At 44.1% G+C, this 17,977-nt stretch overlaps 3 protein-coding genes across 6 annotated transcripts; 2 read left to right on the top strand and 1 right to left on the bottom strand.

The window, feature by feature from the left end:
* Positions 1-2,102: 2,102 nt before the first annotated feature.
* CCDC32 (coiled-coil domain containing 32) lies at positions 2,103-8,122 on the bottom strand. Of its 2 annotated transcripts, none has more exons than XM_031607203.2 (4): positions 7,892-8,122; positions 7,478-7,721; positions 4,795-4,951; positions 2,103-3,460 (listed from the first exon to the last, which is right to left on the bottom strand). In XM_031607203.2, exons 2-4 carry the CDS (start codon positions 7,713-7,715, stop codon positions 3,322-3,324), a joined length of 534 nt encoding a protein of 177 aa, XP_031463063.1. In that variant the 5' UTR covers positions 7,716-7,721; positions 7,892-8,122; the 3' UTR covers positions 2,103-3,321. The 2 variants fall into 2 exon arrangements, with proteins under 2 accessions (XP_031463063.1, XP_031463062.1); XM_031607202.2 differs by having other exon boundaries at positions 7,976-8,122.
* A 157-nt stretch (positions 8,123-8,279) lies between these two features.
* LOC116237817 (protein-L-isoaspartate(D-aspartate) O-methyltransferase-like) lies at positions 8,280-12,319 on the top strand. Of its 3 annotated transcripts, none has more exons than XM_031607199.2 (9): positions 8,280-8,432; positions 8,523-8,649; positions 8,766-8,870; positions 9,368-9,399; positions 9,900-10,004; positions 10,383-10,503; positions 11,122-11,207; positions 11,376-11,545; positions 11,822-12,319. In XM_031607199.2, exons 2-9 carry the CDS (start codon positions 8,535-8,537, stop codon positions 11,832-11,834), a joined length of 747 nt encoding a protein of 248 aa, XP_031463059.1. In that variant the 5' UTR covers positions 8,280-8,432; positions 8,523-8,534; the 3' UTR covers positions 11,835-12,319. The 3 variants fall into 3 exon arrangements, with proteins under 3 accessions (XP_031463059.1, XP_089996386.1, XP_031463061.1); XM_031607201.2 differs by having other exon boundaries at positions 8,298-8,442; XM_090140260.1 differs by having other exon boundaries at positions 11,376-12,319.
* A 132-nt stretch (positions 12,320-12,451) lies between these two features.
* RPUSD2 (RNA pseudouridine synthase domain containing 2) lies at positions 12,452-17,824 on the top strand. The gene is made up of 3 exons (XM_031607198.2): positions 12,452-13,000; positions 13,359-13,655; positions 14,409-17,824. The coding sequence occupies exons 1-3, from the start codon at positions 12,614-12,616 to the stop codon at positions 15,198-15,200; spliced, it is 1,476 nt and encodes a 491-aa protein (XP_031463058.2). The 5' UTR covers positions 12,452-12,613; the 3' UTR covers positions 15,201-17,824.
* The last annotated feature ends 153 nt before the right edge of the window (positions 17,825-17,977 follow it).

The raw sequence follows: 17,977 nt of genomic DNA, 5'->3' as shown, positions 1-17,977 counted from the left end.
GCTTCACCTCACACATCCTTACCCTGGAAGAGCCTTCTCTGACCTAATCCTTATTATTCCATAGAGCTGCAGGAGAAATCCCTTATCCCAAGTCTTGTATTGCCCCATGCCAGGAGTTTTTGGCTCTGATTAGATACAAGAGGTCAGGCTGGCGGGCTCAGAGATGAGTTTGGAAGCCACAGTCTTCATCCTCAATCCTCATCCACCAACCAATAATGCTTCTTGGAGCATCAATTTTGGGGTGTCTGCAATGACATCCCAATCTCTAACCTACTCTGCATGGTAGATGATAGGGAATGTGAGATTGCTGAGGTTTCCATCCCCTTTTTGGGATGAATGTTGGGGTCATCTCTTAGAAATATCTGTAGGTGCCAGGAGTTCAGCATCTGTTAGCAGAGATTACCCAAATTCACTTCTGGAAATGTCCATCCTGGCCACCTTTCCTGCAAAACGGCCATCACAGCGTGAACTTTCCTTCTGTAGTAGTTCTCTTAACTCAAAATCCTAGATGGTCTGTCAATTAAAGAGGAGCAGGATATCCTCAGCACTGCCAGCTCATGCTTTGGCTTTATGTCCTCTCTTTAAGCATATCGTGAACCACCTCTTTTCCCTGTATTGGTGCACAGGAGCTCTTGGGAAATTTTGGAGTTTAGAGAAATGCCGTTTCATGCTGAGAACTGTCATTAAAAGGCACAGATAAGAAAGACTTACACATTTGATTAGTGGCTTCTCACACCCTAACAATGACAATCCATTGCTCAACAGCTTTCTTTTCCTATTACAAAGTATAACAAGCTACAAGTAACGTCCTCACTAGCAAAATCACATGTAGCATCGACAAATGCACACATCACACCTTTTCCATATATTCTCAGTTTAAGCTGTATTATAAAAAACAGTCTTAAAGTATGAGTTTTTAAGTACAGATCAATCCCAAATCTGATTCCCTTTAGGTCAGTAGTTCCAAAGGGTGGTTTATCTGACAGATCCCAGCATGTGTTCTTCCAAACACTGTAGCGTAGTACCTTCAGTGGATGTTGTCTCTTTCCTTGAGCAATAAAGGATTTGGCTACTCAGGTGTCAATATTTATATGTAGTAGAAGTTTAAAACTAGATTGTTTGTGTACTTATAGAATCTTTAAACTCCTCATTTGTCTTTAGACTAATCGATTGTTTTTTTCAGTCCTAATGTTTACATCCCCATTGAGTCAGACAACCTTCAGAGCAAGCCTGCAGATTGATGGGGCTGGATCCACTGCTTGATTTGGATGCGGTCTCCAATTAAATGCCAATCTATTATCGCTTATGTTTTGGCAGGTCTAAGTCTCTGCTGAAAAGGCAATGCTGCACTGCTTCAGGACCTAATTTACTGTCTCGTGCTGACATTATCAATCAACAGCCACAAACAGAAAACTTGTGTTTCTTCCTGACCAGTGTTCAGCATGATAATGTAACAAAACCATACTGCATAGTCCTCTGCCAGCTTTCTTAGCCATGCCAAAGCTGGTGGGTGGAGCTGATATGACACTGCAGAGCCAGATTACATGGATCTGGGACTTTAAATGCTTTGGTACAGTTACTATGAACACATTTCTAGCTCAAATAACTTTAATGGCAATAGACAATGTAATATAAAGCATCTTCACTCACTGCTAATGGCAAGAAGGAAATGTATTGACGGCAAAATAGCCTGGGTTCAAAAAAAGAAATTGCATCTTTCTCTCTTAGCACATTCCATTTCTGATAAATGCTCGGACGTGCCTTCATTATAGCCTGACAGCACAGGTGAGAGATGGCATTTACAGCACTGTATCTGAATACAGCAAAGCAGACTTATTTTTAGAGATAAATGGAGGCATTTAAAAGATGACAAAGGAATCCTTTTCAACAACGCCAAAGCTTTGCGAGCCTTGTATCATTGACATTCAGGTGACTCACCGTGTTTCTCAAATGTTCACGTTTGTTCTAATGGAGAATTATGTGTGACTGCTTTAGAGAACAGTGAGGCTGCAGTGGGTGGTTACAGCACTAAGCTAATGGTGTGGGCAAACACCCAGTCACGACACCGAAGCAGCAGCAACAGAATAACAGCCAGCAGTGAATGAAACAACAGCACATTTATAACTAAACAGAGACAGGAAACAATGAAGGTGATAAGCTCTTTTTAAAAGTGTAATTTCATATATAATGAACAGTCTAATGTGCTTCAGCTACTAGAACTACCCCTCCAATTTCCGTCGCAAGAGCTTTATCTGACAGAAGATGTACACTGCTTCCCTCTATCGACCTTTAGCGTCAATGTCAAGACAAAGCACTGCTTAAAGAAGCATCGGTCTTACGATTCTTTCATTGACTAAAAATGGGAAACAACCCTCTGCAGAGTTAAACAGAACAAACAACAAAAATATATATGCTAGAATATTTTAACGTAGGTAATTTCGTGCTAGACTGTGATGAAAACAAACTATCTGTAGCCTCTCAGTTATCACCCTTTGTTCTCCTGATACAGGATCTCACCTGAGCCTCTTCGGGAGAGGCTGAAAAAAATGAGAACGGGTATAAAATGACCAACAATAAACATACTCCTCCTCCAGGCCACTCTGAAACAGAGTTTGAATGGCCAATCAAGTGGGATATTCTTGGAGGGAACATTACAAGGAGAAGAATGTTACCAAGCCGCCTTCTGCTACGATCTCAAGACTATGATCTATTTAACAATTGCAGTGACAGCTTCCCTTAGGATTCCAAATTTAGATAGGTGAACAACCTCTGTCCTCCTCTGGGTAAAGCTCAGGGACAACTCATAAATAATCATCTGATAAAAAAAAACAAAAAACTAACGACAACACAATGGACATCGCAAGAAACAAAAAAGACCAAGTTAGTAATAAAGAAGGTAGAAGACAAGAACAAAAACTGATTCAGTGGCTTGTTTTATCTGTTCTATTCTAGACCATTATGTTTTCTGATGCTTCCCAACAACTGCTTTTTTTTTCCCCCCTACAGTTCAATATGCCTCCTGATGAGTTACAAACAATTCACATTCACGCCAGAACGATTTGGTTGCTACACATTGGGACTACATCAAAAAAGGGTTTCAGTTCAGCATATTCTGTTCCACTCTTGTCTACAAAAAGATGCCAGTCAATATCCTTGGAGATCCAGCGCTGTTTTCTTGTTGGATTTCATTTCATTGTTTTTAAATGACTGACAATTGGCACTCATTACCCACCCCCACCCTCTTCCTAGCATTACTGCTGCTGCACACAGCTTCATCAGGGCTGGACAAGAGGCAGCTCTGTGGCATGGCTGCTGCATATCTCACTGCTCAGCAGCTGGATGCTCTTCTTCAGTCTCCTGTTTCTCCAGCTGTGATTCTGGAGGGATGAGGTACTGTACCTCTTCAGTATTGATGGCCACTTTATCAGGTTGCAGCCATCGCTTTAGATGCTCCAGGGTGCTGAGAGAAAGCAAAGACACAACAAAAGATAAGACAAGTAATAAAGCTTCACAAGATATGATTTAGACTGACAAGAGAAGGTTAAGGGAGAAATACAGGCAGTACACCTACATCCTAGAATGCTAAAATACTACAGAAGTACATAAATATATACTAATATACTTAATCTCCTACAGCCTAATTCACAATAGCTGGCATCATGGAAAAGATCTACTCTGTCTTTGTTTAAATGCTGACTAAGACTTAATATAACTCTGAAATGTGTGCATATGCTCATCTGCCAGGAAGTGACACAATTCATTCAATCCTTGCATAACAAAATTAACTTCCTCTTGCTCTTCTACAAGAGCAGAATTTTGCTTGGTAGTGTCCTTGAGATGACTTGTGCACTTAAAACTAAAGGTTTGCTTAATTACACTGCTGGACAAGCTTCAAATAGCTCAGTACCATTTAAGGGTGACCTCTAACTTCATTTAGTCTAAGTCTAGCAATGAAAACATTTTCATGGCTAATGTCCCCAGCCTTTAAAAACAGAGTAGAAAGAACACCTCTGTCTACAACTTGTTTTTAAATATAAATCAAGTTAACTATCAAATAAAGAATCTAAGACCTGTTATAAATTATTTTTCATACTTAAAATCCAAAATGAGCTTAAGTAGATTTTCCTTAAGGGAGAAAGATAATCTTTTTTTTTTTTTTTCCAAATAGAAGCAATCATGAAAAATGTCAGCTCAGAAAAGAGAAATATAGAGACCATTTTAAGTGATTGAGAATGTAGATTGCTTTAGCAGTCTAGGAAAGGACTCTCATCTTAATTCATACATCATCTACAAAAGAGTAATGGGTGAGAGAGGAAGCATTGTAAGAGAGGCACTGAACTGAAATCACTCATGAACTCAAATTTCAGGTCTGATACCAACCCTGGAAAGAACTTCAAATCCCACTTGTTTCTGAAGCAGTCTAGGCCCTAGCAGCTTGTCTAGGCCCTCACAAAGATGCAGGGAATGGTCTGAAGTTCACTGTTAAAAGCTAAGCCTTAAAAAAGGGAATTTGAGACCCATTAAGACGTTCCCTCCCTACTCCAAGAGTGACAAGGGAAAATGTCAAGTAGGTTACAGTTTCCTTACTGGTACGAGGAATGCAAAAAAAAAAATTCAGTAAACAGCTTTGAAAGTTCAGTCCATACATGTCCCACGTGTCCCTCTAATCTGACTCAACTGGCATTACCAAAATTGCTCAGAAAGCCTGTGTCAGTCTAGAAAAGTTGCAGTGAGACTTTCTGTTACAACGTCCTATTGCAAGTTGTAACAATCCCTTATTGACCTGCTTATTACCTCTCATCAGATTCGTGTCCCTCTATGTAAAATTCAGACTCAAACTTCTCCTGGAGGAACCTGTCCCAGCATTCCTTCTTAGCTTGTGACAGAGTACGCAGCATGTCCTTTGAGGTCACCTCTTGAGACAAACCTTTAATTCTCATCAGCTTTCTCTCTGTGAAGAGGCAAATCAGGGCTCTTTATTATATTTTTTTGAGGGAGAGGAGGAAAAAAAAACACAAGTGTCTGCACTTCAATATCAAAAAGGTCAAATTTACACTTCAATACTTAGTCTTTATTAAGTAACTTTTTTCTTGCATTTGAAATCTGCATGACAGTATTTCCTTCATGTCATTTTAGGTGACTCTTCAGAAGGAAACAAGGTGTAAGCAATCAGTCCACTCTGCCCACTTCTTAGCTTTAATGACTTTTCCACTTACCACTGAGTTTTGATGAAATTGCACAGAAGGGTACAGATCTCAAATGCATTGCGTTCCCACAATTTCCACACAAATTGGCATGGAATAGAAATCACACTAACTGTAGTATGAAATCCAAATAATGCCCAAACTGAGGGGAAAAAACTGCAGTGAGCACAGCAGTATTATCAGTAGAATATCTCAGAACAGATTGTGATATTATGAGTTTCTCAGCCACAGGCTACAATGAAAATAGTGTTCTTACCAGACGCAGGGTAAGCCAGCTACAATGCACAAAGCTGCAAGTAAGCAAATTTTATGAGTTTCTCCAGTCACAAAATCTCTTTATAACAGATTCTTTCTTAAATTGGGCCAGTTATTAATTTGTACTCACACTTTTTACCAAAAGGTATATGACATGTTAGTTGAATTGCAATAGCTCACAACAGAGCAGTTCACCTGTGACTCTTTTTGGAGCTCATCTTGTGTTGCAGAATTGAGCTGTCACTGAAAGTATCTCGCTCTAACAATTCTTAAGACCTGAAATATCATTATCTGCCCAAATATATTGGCAGCCTGATGGTACTATTCTACAATTGCTAATCCTGGCCATGTGGAAACCCATAGCAACTTCATACTTCTGCTGGCTTAACCAGAATACACAAAAGAAAGTTTGTGCTAGAGTTATGCTTTCATCCTGACTGTATGAAAACAAGTACAAACCTAGTCTGAAGCCTGCTTGTAAAAATTTATCCATTAGCATTTTCTTAGCACATTAGAACTGCAGCAGCAATTAATACCAGAAGAGTAAATTCTGTCTCGTTGCTATGGCACCTTTGATCAGATACCAAAAGCTCTACTTAGACTGTTGTTTCACAGAAAGCTAAAACAGTAACAAAGGCAAAATGGAGGCTCTGGCAGAAATAAAAGCTTGAAACCCACTTCTGCCACACCATCCCCATTTCTCCTGGGGAGAAACGCAGAAACGTCATACATAAGCCAAGACATGTATGGCTGCGCTGAAAACCAGATTATAAACTGACCCAAGATAAAAATAATTCCACAGAAAGAAAAAAGCAGAAAGAAAAGAGCCATAACATTGAATATTTCACTATGACTGGATGAGTAGCAGCCCAACTGTCAGAGCACAGAGGAACCTCCAAGGCTTCTCCTAACAGGCAGAGGAGCATCCTTCCTGGTGCTGATTGCTGTTGTACAACACGAAGACATCAGGAAATATTTTAAACAGTGTGGCTAATCCATGGCCTTAGAGACAACGACTGCTGCTTTTAGCTGTGCTAGGATATTGACTCCAATAGTGGTTACCTTATCTTCCCCCATAGCATGTGTTTCTATTAGCTTTTACACAGCTAACAATCAATTTACGGTTTTATAGATTATGCAGGAATTAAGCAATAGCACTGAGATTATCTGTATAATCTGCTGTATGTTATGTTAGAACAAAGATTCCAGCATCTTTCCTGATTCCCTGTCTCCCCCCAAAAAACAGGTCACAGAATTATTTCACTTTTTTTCTTTACACTCAGAAACATCTCATTATTTCTTGGAGCCTCAGAAGACAAATGCTGGCAACACAGCAATACAAAGGCTTATAATGAGTTCAATTCAATACATTTCCCCTTCCCGAGTCAACAACAATGGAAATACATGCTATTTGAAGAAAGATACAGAAAAATATATATATATTTGGCTTATACTTAATGAAGAGTTCCTTCCCAGGGAAGAGCTGAAGAAATTTACAAAGAAAGGTTGAGTGAGCTGGGCTTGTTCAGCCTGAAGAAGAGCAAGCCTGGAGAGGCCTCACAGCAGCCTTCCAATACTTGAGGGGAACTTATGAGCAGGAGGGAGACCAACTCTTTACACAGTGAAATAGTGACAGGACAAGGAGGAATGGCTTTAAACTAAAAGAGCTAAGAGATGGGAGGCGTAGGTTAGATGTTAGGAAGGAATTCTTTACTCAGAGGGTGGTGTGGCCCTGACACATGCTGCCCAAAGAGGATCTGGATGTCCAATCCCATTCCCATCCATCATGCCATCCTGATCAAGATCTGATGGATGGCAATCCTGCCCATGGCAGGGCATTGGAACTAGATGGGCTTTAAGGTCTCTTCCAAGCTAATGCACTTGCAGTAACTGAGTGTGGAACTCTGTTGAGTACTTCCAAGCTGCAAAAACCAACCAGAGATGTGAGCACCGCCCCCTCTGATGCCACAGTTGTCAGCAGGCACCTCAGCCTACCAAAAGCCTTACTCAACACTCACCTAGGGATGCCAAATACACCTCTGAGTCGTTCAGGGGTGCCCAGGGCTTTGGGTTTGGTTGGGAAGGGACCCCACTGCCCTGGCCTCCTCTGTTTGTGTAGGAATCCAGGAATGAGTCGGTGAAGGCCTCGCTAGCATCCTTCTGGTCCGGATGTGGCAGACATGAGCAGATTTCAGCCCAGAGGTCCTCACTGGGCCTGGCAACCACGGAGTCAACGCTCTCAATCATTCTCATCATGAAGGCCTGCAGGGGGGTAAAGCGGCACACGGTGAGAACGACTCAGTGTCTCTCTGCCTCTCACCAGCCACTGCCTTTTGCCCAAACCACCCCAGTGGAGCACTGGGGGACATTTCATAGCTCCGGAGGAGCCTCCCCTCACAGCACAACACAGCACAACACAGCACAACACTTACACCCGTCAGGGCCCGAGGAGCCTCTCACAGTCTTAGGCCGCAGTGTTCCGGCACCCCCTGTCCCACCCAGCCCCGTTCCCGCACCCTCGACTCCTGTCACCACTGTTCTCCGGGATGCAGTTGTTCGGGTCACAGCAGGACCGCTCCAACCACCACCCTGCGCCTCAGCACCGCCAACACGGGAAGTCACAGCGACTTCTGGCAGAGCGTCGATTGGCACATGAGCTCAGCCAATCACTACGCTCCGACCTCTGATTTTAACCAGTCACCGCGCTTCGCCGGAATCAAGGGGGCGGGGAACAGGCGGGAGGCGTGAGGGTAGAGTGACGCTGCTTCGGCGCCATCTTGGAGAAGGGCGGAAGTTTTCCCGCTAACCAGTCACGGCCTGACAGCGAAGGGGCGGGGAACAGGCTGAAGGCTTGATGGGAGAGCGACGCCGCTGCGGCGCCATCTTGGCAAAGGGCGGAAGTTTTCTTGCGCAGCTCAGGCGAGGGAGCTGTTACACCTGGCAACGGGCAGCGGGGCCCGGTGCGGCTGCGCGGTGAGTGCTGGTACGGCGGGGAGCTGCGGGGGGTGGGGGCAGGAGTTTAAGATAAGACAGGGTTGAGCTGCGGGGTGCTCCTGTTGTTAGGCCGGCTGTGGGATGAGTCGCCTGCTGCTCTGCGTGACGTTGGCACTCATGGGACTGCTGTTCTCCAGAAGCATGGCCTGGACCTCCAGCGGGAAGACGCACCCCGAGCTGGTCAACAACCTGTACAGTGAGTGCGGAGCGTGCGCTCGGGGCTGTCTGTGGGTGTGCTGCGTGGGCTGCTGGATGGACTTCGACTTGCTCCTGTGCATTAAAGTCCTGTCTCTGTTTTCATCCGTATTCCAGAAAAAGGAATCATTAAATCCCAGCGAGTCTTTGACGTGTTGCTGGCAACTGACAGAGGGCACTACATCAAGTATTTCCCATACATGGATTCCCCTCAATCTATTGGTGAGCAGCTTACAGTATCACCGTTTGTATGGTGTTTGCACTGATTGCGCTGGGCACGGTGGCAGAGGGGCTTGAGGTCGCTCTGTGTGCTGGCAGCACTCTCATCAAAGGAGTGGGTGAGTTTTTAAGAAGAGCAGCTCTCATCTGTATTTCAGCAGTGGGATGATCCAGAGGAAAGAACGGTATAGGCTGTTCAAAATGTGTGTTCTGAATTTGTTCTGAATTTGAATTGTGGAATAGAAACAAGCGCAGCCTGTGATAGTTGCAGGGTGTTCTGATGAATGAGCCGTGGGCTAGAAGTTGGAATAGTTGAGAACTGAAGCAGTGGAAAGCTATCTTGGTCTCATTAGTTATCCTACAGATTATGAGCCAACGAGGTGCTTTAATAAGGCAAAAGGAAAATGTTTTCATGTTTTTAAGGAATGGGGAGAGAGATGTTAATTATTCTCACTGTTGCTTCTCTGTCACATAATTTTTGTCACGTGGCTTCCTTCTAGGATACAAGGCTACAATCAGTGCACCACATATGGTGAGATAAAACTTTCCACTTTTACTAGAAATTACGGAAATGGCTTGTACCTCCTCCTTTTTTCTTTCTTTCTTTCTTTTTTTTTTTTTTTTTTTAATTAATTACTAAAGCAGAAAGATGAAAAAGGTCCCGTGGGCATGGTTATCGAGACTGTTTCTTTAAGTACGATATATGTGAAATTTTTTAATACTGACTTAAAAGTATGGTCTGGTAGAAATTCCATGTAATTAAGGCTAACTGCTAATGTTTTCCAATTGTTGCATGAAGTTGTTCTTTCCGCTGCTTTGTGTATTATTGTTGAACATTTTCCTAAATGCTGTTCTGTAAAAAAGATGTCAAAGATGAAACATTTCACTCACTCAGCATGTGTCAGACAGAATTCTTGTTATGCTGTGTTTAAAGCAGAGCACCAAATGCATGAAACAACAACGTAATGAAAAATTATAGGAGGAAGAAAGTGGAATGGGATGTTTCACGCTCCTGTTTTTGTACCCATGCAGCATGCCCATGCACTGGAGCTGCTGAAGGATCAGCTTGTGGAAGGTGCAAAAGCACTGGATGTTGGATCTGGAAGTGGATATCTCACAGCTTGCTTTGCCAGGATGGTAAGCTCACAGGACTGCATTCCTAGCAAGCAAGGTGCTCCAGGACAGGTAGCTTGCCACAGCTGGAATGGAGAGCACAGAGGGAAGGGGTGAACTCTTCCCAAGCTAGCTTGTAGTAATGACAAATACAATAATTTCCAGAGTGGATATTGTATCTGCTAATGTAACTGGGACTACTCAGCCTTAAAACCAACGCGCCACAGTGTTTGCACCTTCTTGTTCTGAAACTGCTATTAAGTTTCTTTTTGGAAATACTCCAGTCCCTACAAGTAACTTGTCATATAAAATGTATCTCTGTACATACAGATATATTTTGTACATCCTGTATTTCTATGTATTGGGAGGTAAATAGGTGTATGTTTGCTGTTTCTTTTTTAGGTAGGTCCAACAGGGAAAGCTGTGGGCGTAGAACACATCAAAGAGCTGGTAAATGAATCCATCAGAAACGTCAAAGAAGATGATCCAACTTTGCTCAGCTCTGGCCGTGTAAAACTCGTGGGTGAGCTCTCTGGATGCTTGTCCTCTCCTGTGAATGTGCATTAGCTCTGGATGTCAGCAGAGCTCTGCTTGTTGAAGCAATTGTTTCAGTTCGTGCTGCTGCTTTCTACCTGTTGGTAGAAACCCTGGGCTAAGTAAACACAATGTAATAGTGACTTGAACTCTAGGATAGAAGCAAATAGCATTCACTGCTGTGGGCAGTCTATCTTCTAAATGTCTAGTGCCTATCTTATTTCAGAAAGAGATGTTCTTCAGAAGTGAGTGGTTGTACCACATCCAGGATTTATTTAAGCAGGTCTGCACACACTTTTTGTTTCCCTTTATTTGTTTTATTTTAACTTGAGTCAGCTCCTTCAGTGTCTGGGTTCTCAAGACTCCAAAAAACCACTGTGTTACTTAAAGGCCCTTCTGGCTTTGACAATTCTAGAAATCTCTCCTGTTTTTTTAAATGTAAACCCATGCTATGTTTTTAGCAGACAGGTCAGTGTTCTATTTGGGATTTCAGATTGCAGTCTTGCTACAAAGTTTTCCTACTCTAGATTTCAATGGAAAGAATTTAGATTTATTTTTGTGTGATGTCTGAACAAAAGTCATTTCTGCATGCTTGTTCCTTCTGCAGTTGGAGATGGCAGGCAGGGGTACCCTGAAGAGGCTCCTTACGATGCTATCCACGTTGGAGCAGCAGCACCAACAGTACCACAGGAGGTAAGAGCTAAGGATACAGCTGCATGCCTTCACCAGGAGCCACAATACAATTATTAATTAGGGAACCACTGGAACTTTCCTTTTCAGTCTGTTTAACCTACAGCTTGGTTGGCTTCTTTTGTTTTTATTTTTTTTGGCTCTGCTGATTCTGATTTTTCTGCTTTCCAGTTGCTGAATGAACTGAAGCCAGGAGGACGGCTAATACTGCCCGTCGGTCCTGAAGGTGCAAACCAAGTTCTGATGCAATACGACAAAACCAGCGATGGGCAGATAATTGAAACCCAGCTGATGGGTGTGATCTACGTTCCTCTCACAGATAAGGAAAAGCAGTGGCCTCGGTAAACATTTCTTCTCCCTTGAGCAGCGTTTCTCCTCCCAGCTCTCCTTGTGGGCTTGTTCTTCTTGATTGCTGGCTTTGCTGAGAGATCCTGGATTCCTGGCAGATGCTGTTTGTAAAAGTCAGAAGAAAGAGGCTTGGCTAGGAAAGCACAGCAGGAGAGTAGAATACATTTTCTATTAGATGGGATTGCAGACTGAAGACTTGAGCCCTGTTGAATTCTGTCACTGAACTGAAGGCAAATGCATGGCAGTAACTGTTGTTTTCTTTGCCTCAGGGATGAATTTTGACAGATGGAAGGATATCTCTAAAGTCATCTCAGAAAGTTCATGAGTGGGACTTATGGGACTTGTGGCTGTAGACGGTCTGTACAGTTTTGCTTTTTGAGTGGAAGCTGTATCAGTGGATGCATGTAGTGCTGCTTTAATGAGCTTGTTATGGAGGAATGGAGAAAAAGGATGTTTCTCCAGCACATGCTGTTGGAGGCAGTGTCTGGTTCCAGTGATTTGATCCAGATAATTCCAGATATGCTCTCTGTTAAGCTACAAATAACATCTATTCACAGAGAATTCCAAAAGCATACAGGCATACTTAAAACTTCACTAAAAATACTCTTTAATATTGACTGCTCTGCCTCATGCTTGGAGAAAAATAAGACACAATGCAATGACCTACCCTCCTCTGTTCAAATTTAATTACAAGAGTGTGTCTTCCTGTTCTTCATCTACTTACTTAAAGCTGCGGTAGCAACACTGCAAATTCTGGATTGAGAAAATTCTGTTTTGTCCTTCTTTGGGGTGGGCAAGGACAGGTGGGAAGGGTCTCCACAGGAGCTGCTACAGACAGGAGCTCCGCTCCGTGCCGCTCTCGCCGGGTTCCCGTGCGGAGCGTCGCGGCGGCGCCAAACTATGGGGGCGCGGCCTCGCGGCGGCGGCCCGTCCCGATTGGCTGCGCGGCGCTGCGTCACGCACTGCGCCAGGGGCGCGCCGGAGCGCTGTGGGGAGCGTGTTTGCGCTCCGCGGTGCGGAGCCGGGATAGGGGTGTGCGGTCGCGCTCTTTTCGTGGCGGCATGGCCGAGTCGGGACCCGGCCTCAAAGCCGCACTCGAGAATGTGGACGAGGAGAAGGAGACGGCGGCTCCAGCCCCGAAGAAACGGCGCTTGGCGGCCGGGGAGCGCTACGTGCCGCCGCCGCGGAAACTGAGGTCGGGGGTGAGCTTCAGCGCGGCTCACTTCGCCGAGACCTCGTATTATTTCGAGGGAGGGCTGCGCAAGGTGCGGCCCTACTATTACGACTTCCGCACTTACTGCAAAGGGCGCTGGGTGGGCCGCAGCCTCCTGCACGTCTTCAGCACCGAGTTCCGCGCTCAACCCCTCGCCTACTACCGCGCTGCCGCCCGCGCAGGCCGCCTCCGCCTCAACGAGGAGCCCGTGCAGGACCTGGACATCGTGCTGAAGGTGGGCGGCTCGGCTCCGGGCTGGGAACCGCCGGTGGTGACATTGCACGGGTAGCGAGTGTGGTGTGGGCACACCGTTAACCCGGCCTGGGAGATCGCAGCTGGGTTCTCGCGTCGAGCAGCGCCTCGGGCAGTGCGCTCTGGGGTGGCTCTGCAGGTTGGATTCATTTTAATAGGGTGGCGAGGCTCTGGCTGCCCAGTGGAACTGTGGTTTCTCTAGCGCTGGCGATGTGCAAGGCCAGGCTGGATGGGGCCGTGGCTAAACTGATATGTTGGGTGGCAACCAGCCAGTGGCAGGGTGGGCTTTAAGGTCCCTCCTAACCCAACTATTCTGTGATAACTGCTTGTTTTCTTTGCAGAATAATGATTTTCTCAGGAATACAGTGCATCGCCACGAGCCTCCAGTCACTGCCCAGCCTATCCAAATCCTGGTGGAGAATGATGAGGTGGTGGTTGTAGACAAACCGTCCTCTTTGCCTGTGCATCCCTGCGGCAGATTTCGTCACAACACTGTCATCTTCATCCTTGGCAAAGAGCATAACCTGAAGGAACTGCACACCATTCACCGCCTCGATCGCATGACCTCAGGAGTGCTTATGTTTGCCAAGACGGTAGAGGTCTCCAAGAGGATTGATGAGCAGGTTCGGGAGAGGCAGGTGAGAGTTTTTCTTGGGTTTTCTTGTGTGGTATATTCTTGAAAAAGGTTAAATCAGAAAGTCAGGTCTAAACAAGCCTGATAACCTGCTTCTGATTATCTAGTTATACTGAGTGGAAGGATTCCAGAAAGAAAGACTGAGCAAAATGTAAAGGATATTGGTAGTACTAGATTGAAAGGGGACTGTATCCCTGTGAGACTGTGGGCAGAACCATGGGATAGTTTGGGCTGGAATCACAGAACTGTAGGAGCTGGAAGGGACCTGTGGAGACCATCCATCCAACCCCCTGCTAAAAGCAGGTTCCCTACAGGAGGTTGCAGAGGAGAGCATCCAGGTAGGTTTTGAATATCTTCAGAGAAGGAGACTCAACTGCTGTAGGCAGCCTGTTCCCTTTAAGATTTATGAAGATTCTCTCACTTCTATTTCCACAACCATAGCTGTAGGGTACAAGCTTCAGGATTTGTTTAAATGCACTGAAACAAAGGTAACAATTCAAAGCACTGAGAGGTGACTCTTGAATTTAATATGAGGAAAATAGTCCAGGCCTTTGTTCTTGAATTCCCAACCAGTTGGAGAAAGTGCGAGATGGGTTTGGTTATGTAGCTGACTTTGTTGTTCAGTTTTAATAAAACTTAAGGAGTAGACTAGATACAAAAGTCTTTGATAAAAGAGAAGGAACTAACTAGGATGAGGTTGAAGTGTAATCAGACCAAGAGACTCTGGTCTGACCATCACTCTTCTTTCTCCCTGTAGCTGGAAAAAGAGTATGTCTGTCGTGTGGTGGGGGAGTTTCCAGAACATGAAGTGGTCTGTGAAGAGCCCATTCTGGTTGTTTCTTACAAAGTGGGAGTGTGCCGTGTGGACCCCAAAGGGAAATGCTGCAAAACCATCTTCCAGAGACTCAGTTACAATGGCAAGAGCAGTGTGGTCAAGTGTCTTCCACGTACTGGGCGGACACACCAGATCCGGGTCCATTTGCAGTATTTAGGATACCCTATTGTCAATGACCCTATCTATAATATGGAAGCCTGGGGCCCTGAAAAGGGCAAAGGTGGAAAGATTGGTAAGACAGATGAAGAGCTCCTTAAGGCGCTGGTGGAGGAGCATCGTTCCAAACAAAGCCTGGATATCTTGGGTATCTCAGAAGAGGACTTGAATTCTAATGCAGAAAACAATGACTCTGGAAATTCAAGTGGGTGCACAGAACCTGTGCAGACTGATCCTATAAGTGAGAACTCCTGCCTTGCTGAGGACATCAAGGGTTCTGAAACAGAAGAAGTAGCAGCTTACCCACTGAACTTCAATACCAACCTAGAAACTCTTGAAAAAAATACAGAACTGGGCTCATGTGAAAACAAGGGTAGGCACACAGGAGAAAAAAGTTCAGAAGAGAGGGATCCTTTATGTCTGGAGTGTAAAATAACAAGGCAGGACCCATCTCCCAAGGAGCTGGTGATGTACCTACATGCCTTGCGCTATAAGGGAGCAGAGTTTGACTATTGCTCCAAGATGCCTGAATGGGCAATGGAGGACTGGGAGGAGTGACAGAGGACGTGACATCTATGGACACGGTTCCAGCACGGCCAGAAAAGCCTTGTGAAGACCTAAAGCTTTGTTGTGGTTGAGGTGAACAAATTGCCTGTGAATTGAGATGGGCTGGGAAGACTTCCCTAACAGTAGCTGTAAAAAGACAGGAAGATGGGGTTATAACGCTAGAATTACATTGTCCTTTAGTGAACACCTAGAGAACCCTTGGCACAGGCAACTTGGCCTCTCACCTCAATCTGTTTTGGGTCTGCTGTTAGTTATCTATGCAGATAATTTAGTATGTACGCTTAAATTAAGCAACGGATTTTTTCTCTTGATCGGTCTGTGGTGGTCTTGTACTGTACAGGAAGAGCTGCTGTAATGTTCAATATATTGGGTGTCATATATAAAACTGCTTGTACTCTTGATTTTACTCTCAAGCTGATTTTAAAATTGAAACATTACCCTTGAGAATGCTGTAAGTCAAACCAGGGAGTGCTGTGAAGCTGATTTGTTTACTGTTTGTTAGCAAGGTGGACTTTGCTTTGAAATTGCTCTTAAGGAATTCCTTCATACAGTTACTTTATTTAAGGTTGGTTACTCAGGGAACTGATCTGTGTATATTTTTGTAGGTACTAGTCCCAAGATTTTACCCTTCTGAGACTTACTGATGCAGTAGATGTTGCCTTCATATTCTGCTCTCTCCCCTGTGATGCATCACGTTTTGCCTTCTCAGAAACATTCAGAATCTTTTTTTTAGAAATCTATTATCTGTAACCTGTATGTCTCAATGAAAATATCTTCATACGTGAGAAAAAATCCAAGGTAGAAAGGTCAGCCTACCAATTCTTACTTTTTTTTTTTTAGCTGTACTATAGGCAGATTGTTTTGGAATGGTGTATGTTTTTAATATTGCTTCATCTGTGCTTCAAGGTAATCTTTGGCTTTAAAGAAAAATAAAAGCTATTTTATGTTTTTTTAAAAAATACATTTTATAGTAACATTTCTGGGATGATAAATAGTTCTAATTTTCATCAGTGTTTCTATAGTTGCTTCTTGGCTTCTGGGAGGGTGATTACAATCATTGTATTGTCTCAGGTGTTTAGGATTTTTTTCTTTTTTTTTCTTATGTATGCTCAGAGGTAATTACCAGCTTTAGCTGCAAGCAATAAAAAAATTTCCTGGGCAGAGCTGTATGTTTCGGGGTCCTCTGCACCCATTCACATAAGGTGTGTACATAAGGTTCTACAATTCTTTAATATTTTAGAAACCTTTTTTCTAAGTGAATGAAGAAATCCAGAAGTGCTATGTTTGCTAGACAGCATCAGGAAAGACCTGCTGGCGTACGGATGATCTCTCCTTGTCATGCTGTGCTCTAGGAAGCTTTATTGCCTCTCAGCCCCCCGAGCCACACTAGTTACTGGAGAAAATCTGCTTCACATCTGCCCTTGAGTGGGATGCTAGGGACAAATGCTGCTGGATTAAGGTTTTCCAGGGCCACATGAATAACCAGCCTCCTAGGCAAGGCTCCAAAAATCACATGATACCTTATGATGTTACCAGGACTTGTGCACCAAAATAGAATTAAGAAATGCTTATTTCTTCCATGGTTCAAAGCTGCAGAGTGTTTTGATTTATTTATTTTTTTTTCTGTCCTCTTGCATGCAGCTGGGGAATGATTTTGTAAGAGTTTGCTCAGCCTTGAGCTATGTTCTTCTACTCTTTGCTCAGGGACTCTTGTGATTCTAGACATCCTTGTCTTGTGTGTTTTTTTTTTAATATTTTTATTCTTTAACTGCCATCATGTAGCATTTATCTCCAGACAGTTTGTTAAACAAAGGAAGTAAAAGGTCCCCTGTGTGTGACTACTGTCATGTTTTTTCATAAACATACATACACATAACAAAAATGGAAGAGGTGCCTTTAGAATAAAGATGTAACTACTGCTAGCCCTAGGTACAGAGGTAAAATAGCAGGGTTTAGGGGCAACTGGGTTTTAACTGGGGCCATGTCAAAGTCTAAGTTGTAGCATCCTTTTCTCCCCCATTCCTTGAAAGAAACAAGCAAAAGAAAAGGATTTTACTGACTTGTGCCAGCATTTGGAGGCTGGGTGGCAGAAGGGTTTAATATGAAATCCACAGCTCAGTGCAGTGTTTCACTATTTCTGGCTAACCCTAATGGCTGTAGTTAACACAGACTATCCCAAGCTGGGAGGGACTCATTGGGTCACATTGGAGTTCAGGGCTGATGGTTTCACACTGCACAGCTGCCTAATTTCTATCGAGTCCTGCTGGAAACACACAAACGTTTGCTGTTGTTATAGCAATGAAAGCATGACTGTTAGAAACCCCCAACGCCCAATGGTTTGTCTGAGGTAAATGCTGTGAGACCAAGGGGCCAAACTTCCACAGAGCCATGCTTTTTCAGCTGTTGTAACCACCCTCACAGGTGCCATTTTAAAAACTTAACTCCTGATGCAGAGCATCTCTTAGTGACAATGTATGATTTGAAAATCTGATAACTCCTTAAAAAAAAAAAAGCCCTATTGCAACCATTCATTTTTCAAAATGAACCTGCACGCTGAGGCGCTGGGATTGTTTTGGAGCTCCCTCAGCCCGCTTTTGCAAATATTTCTTTACTCCAGGTTTCCATCGAGGGCTAGGCAAACCTAAATCCGCCCCTTTGGCTTGTAAAATGGGATTTTGGCGGCTGTTGCCGGATAGACGGGTTTCTGAGAGGCCGCTGTGCGGCCGCCCCCCCTCACAGCTCTTCCCGCCCAGCAGGAGGCGGGCCCG

Source organism: Phasianus colchicus, chromosome 5 (assembly GCF_987193195.1).
Source record: "Phasianus colchicus chromosome 5, bPhaCol1.hap1.1, whole genome shotgun sequence".
NCBI lineage: Eukaryota > Metazoa > Chordata > Aves > Galliformes > Phasianidae > Phasianus > Phasianus colchicus.
The sequence above is the reverse complement of the archived record's forward strand: the minus strand, read 5'-3'. Positions and strand labels throughout refer to the sequence as shown.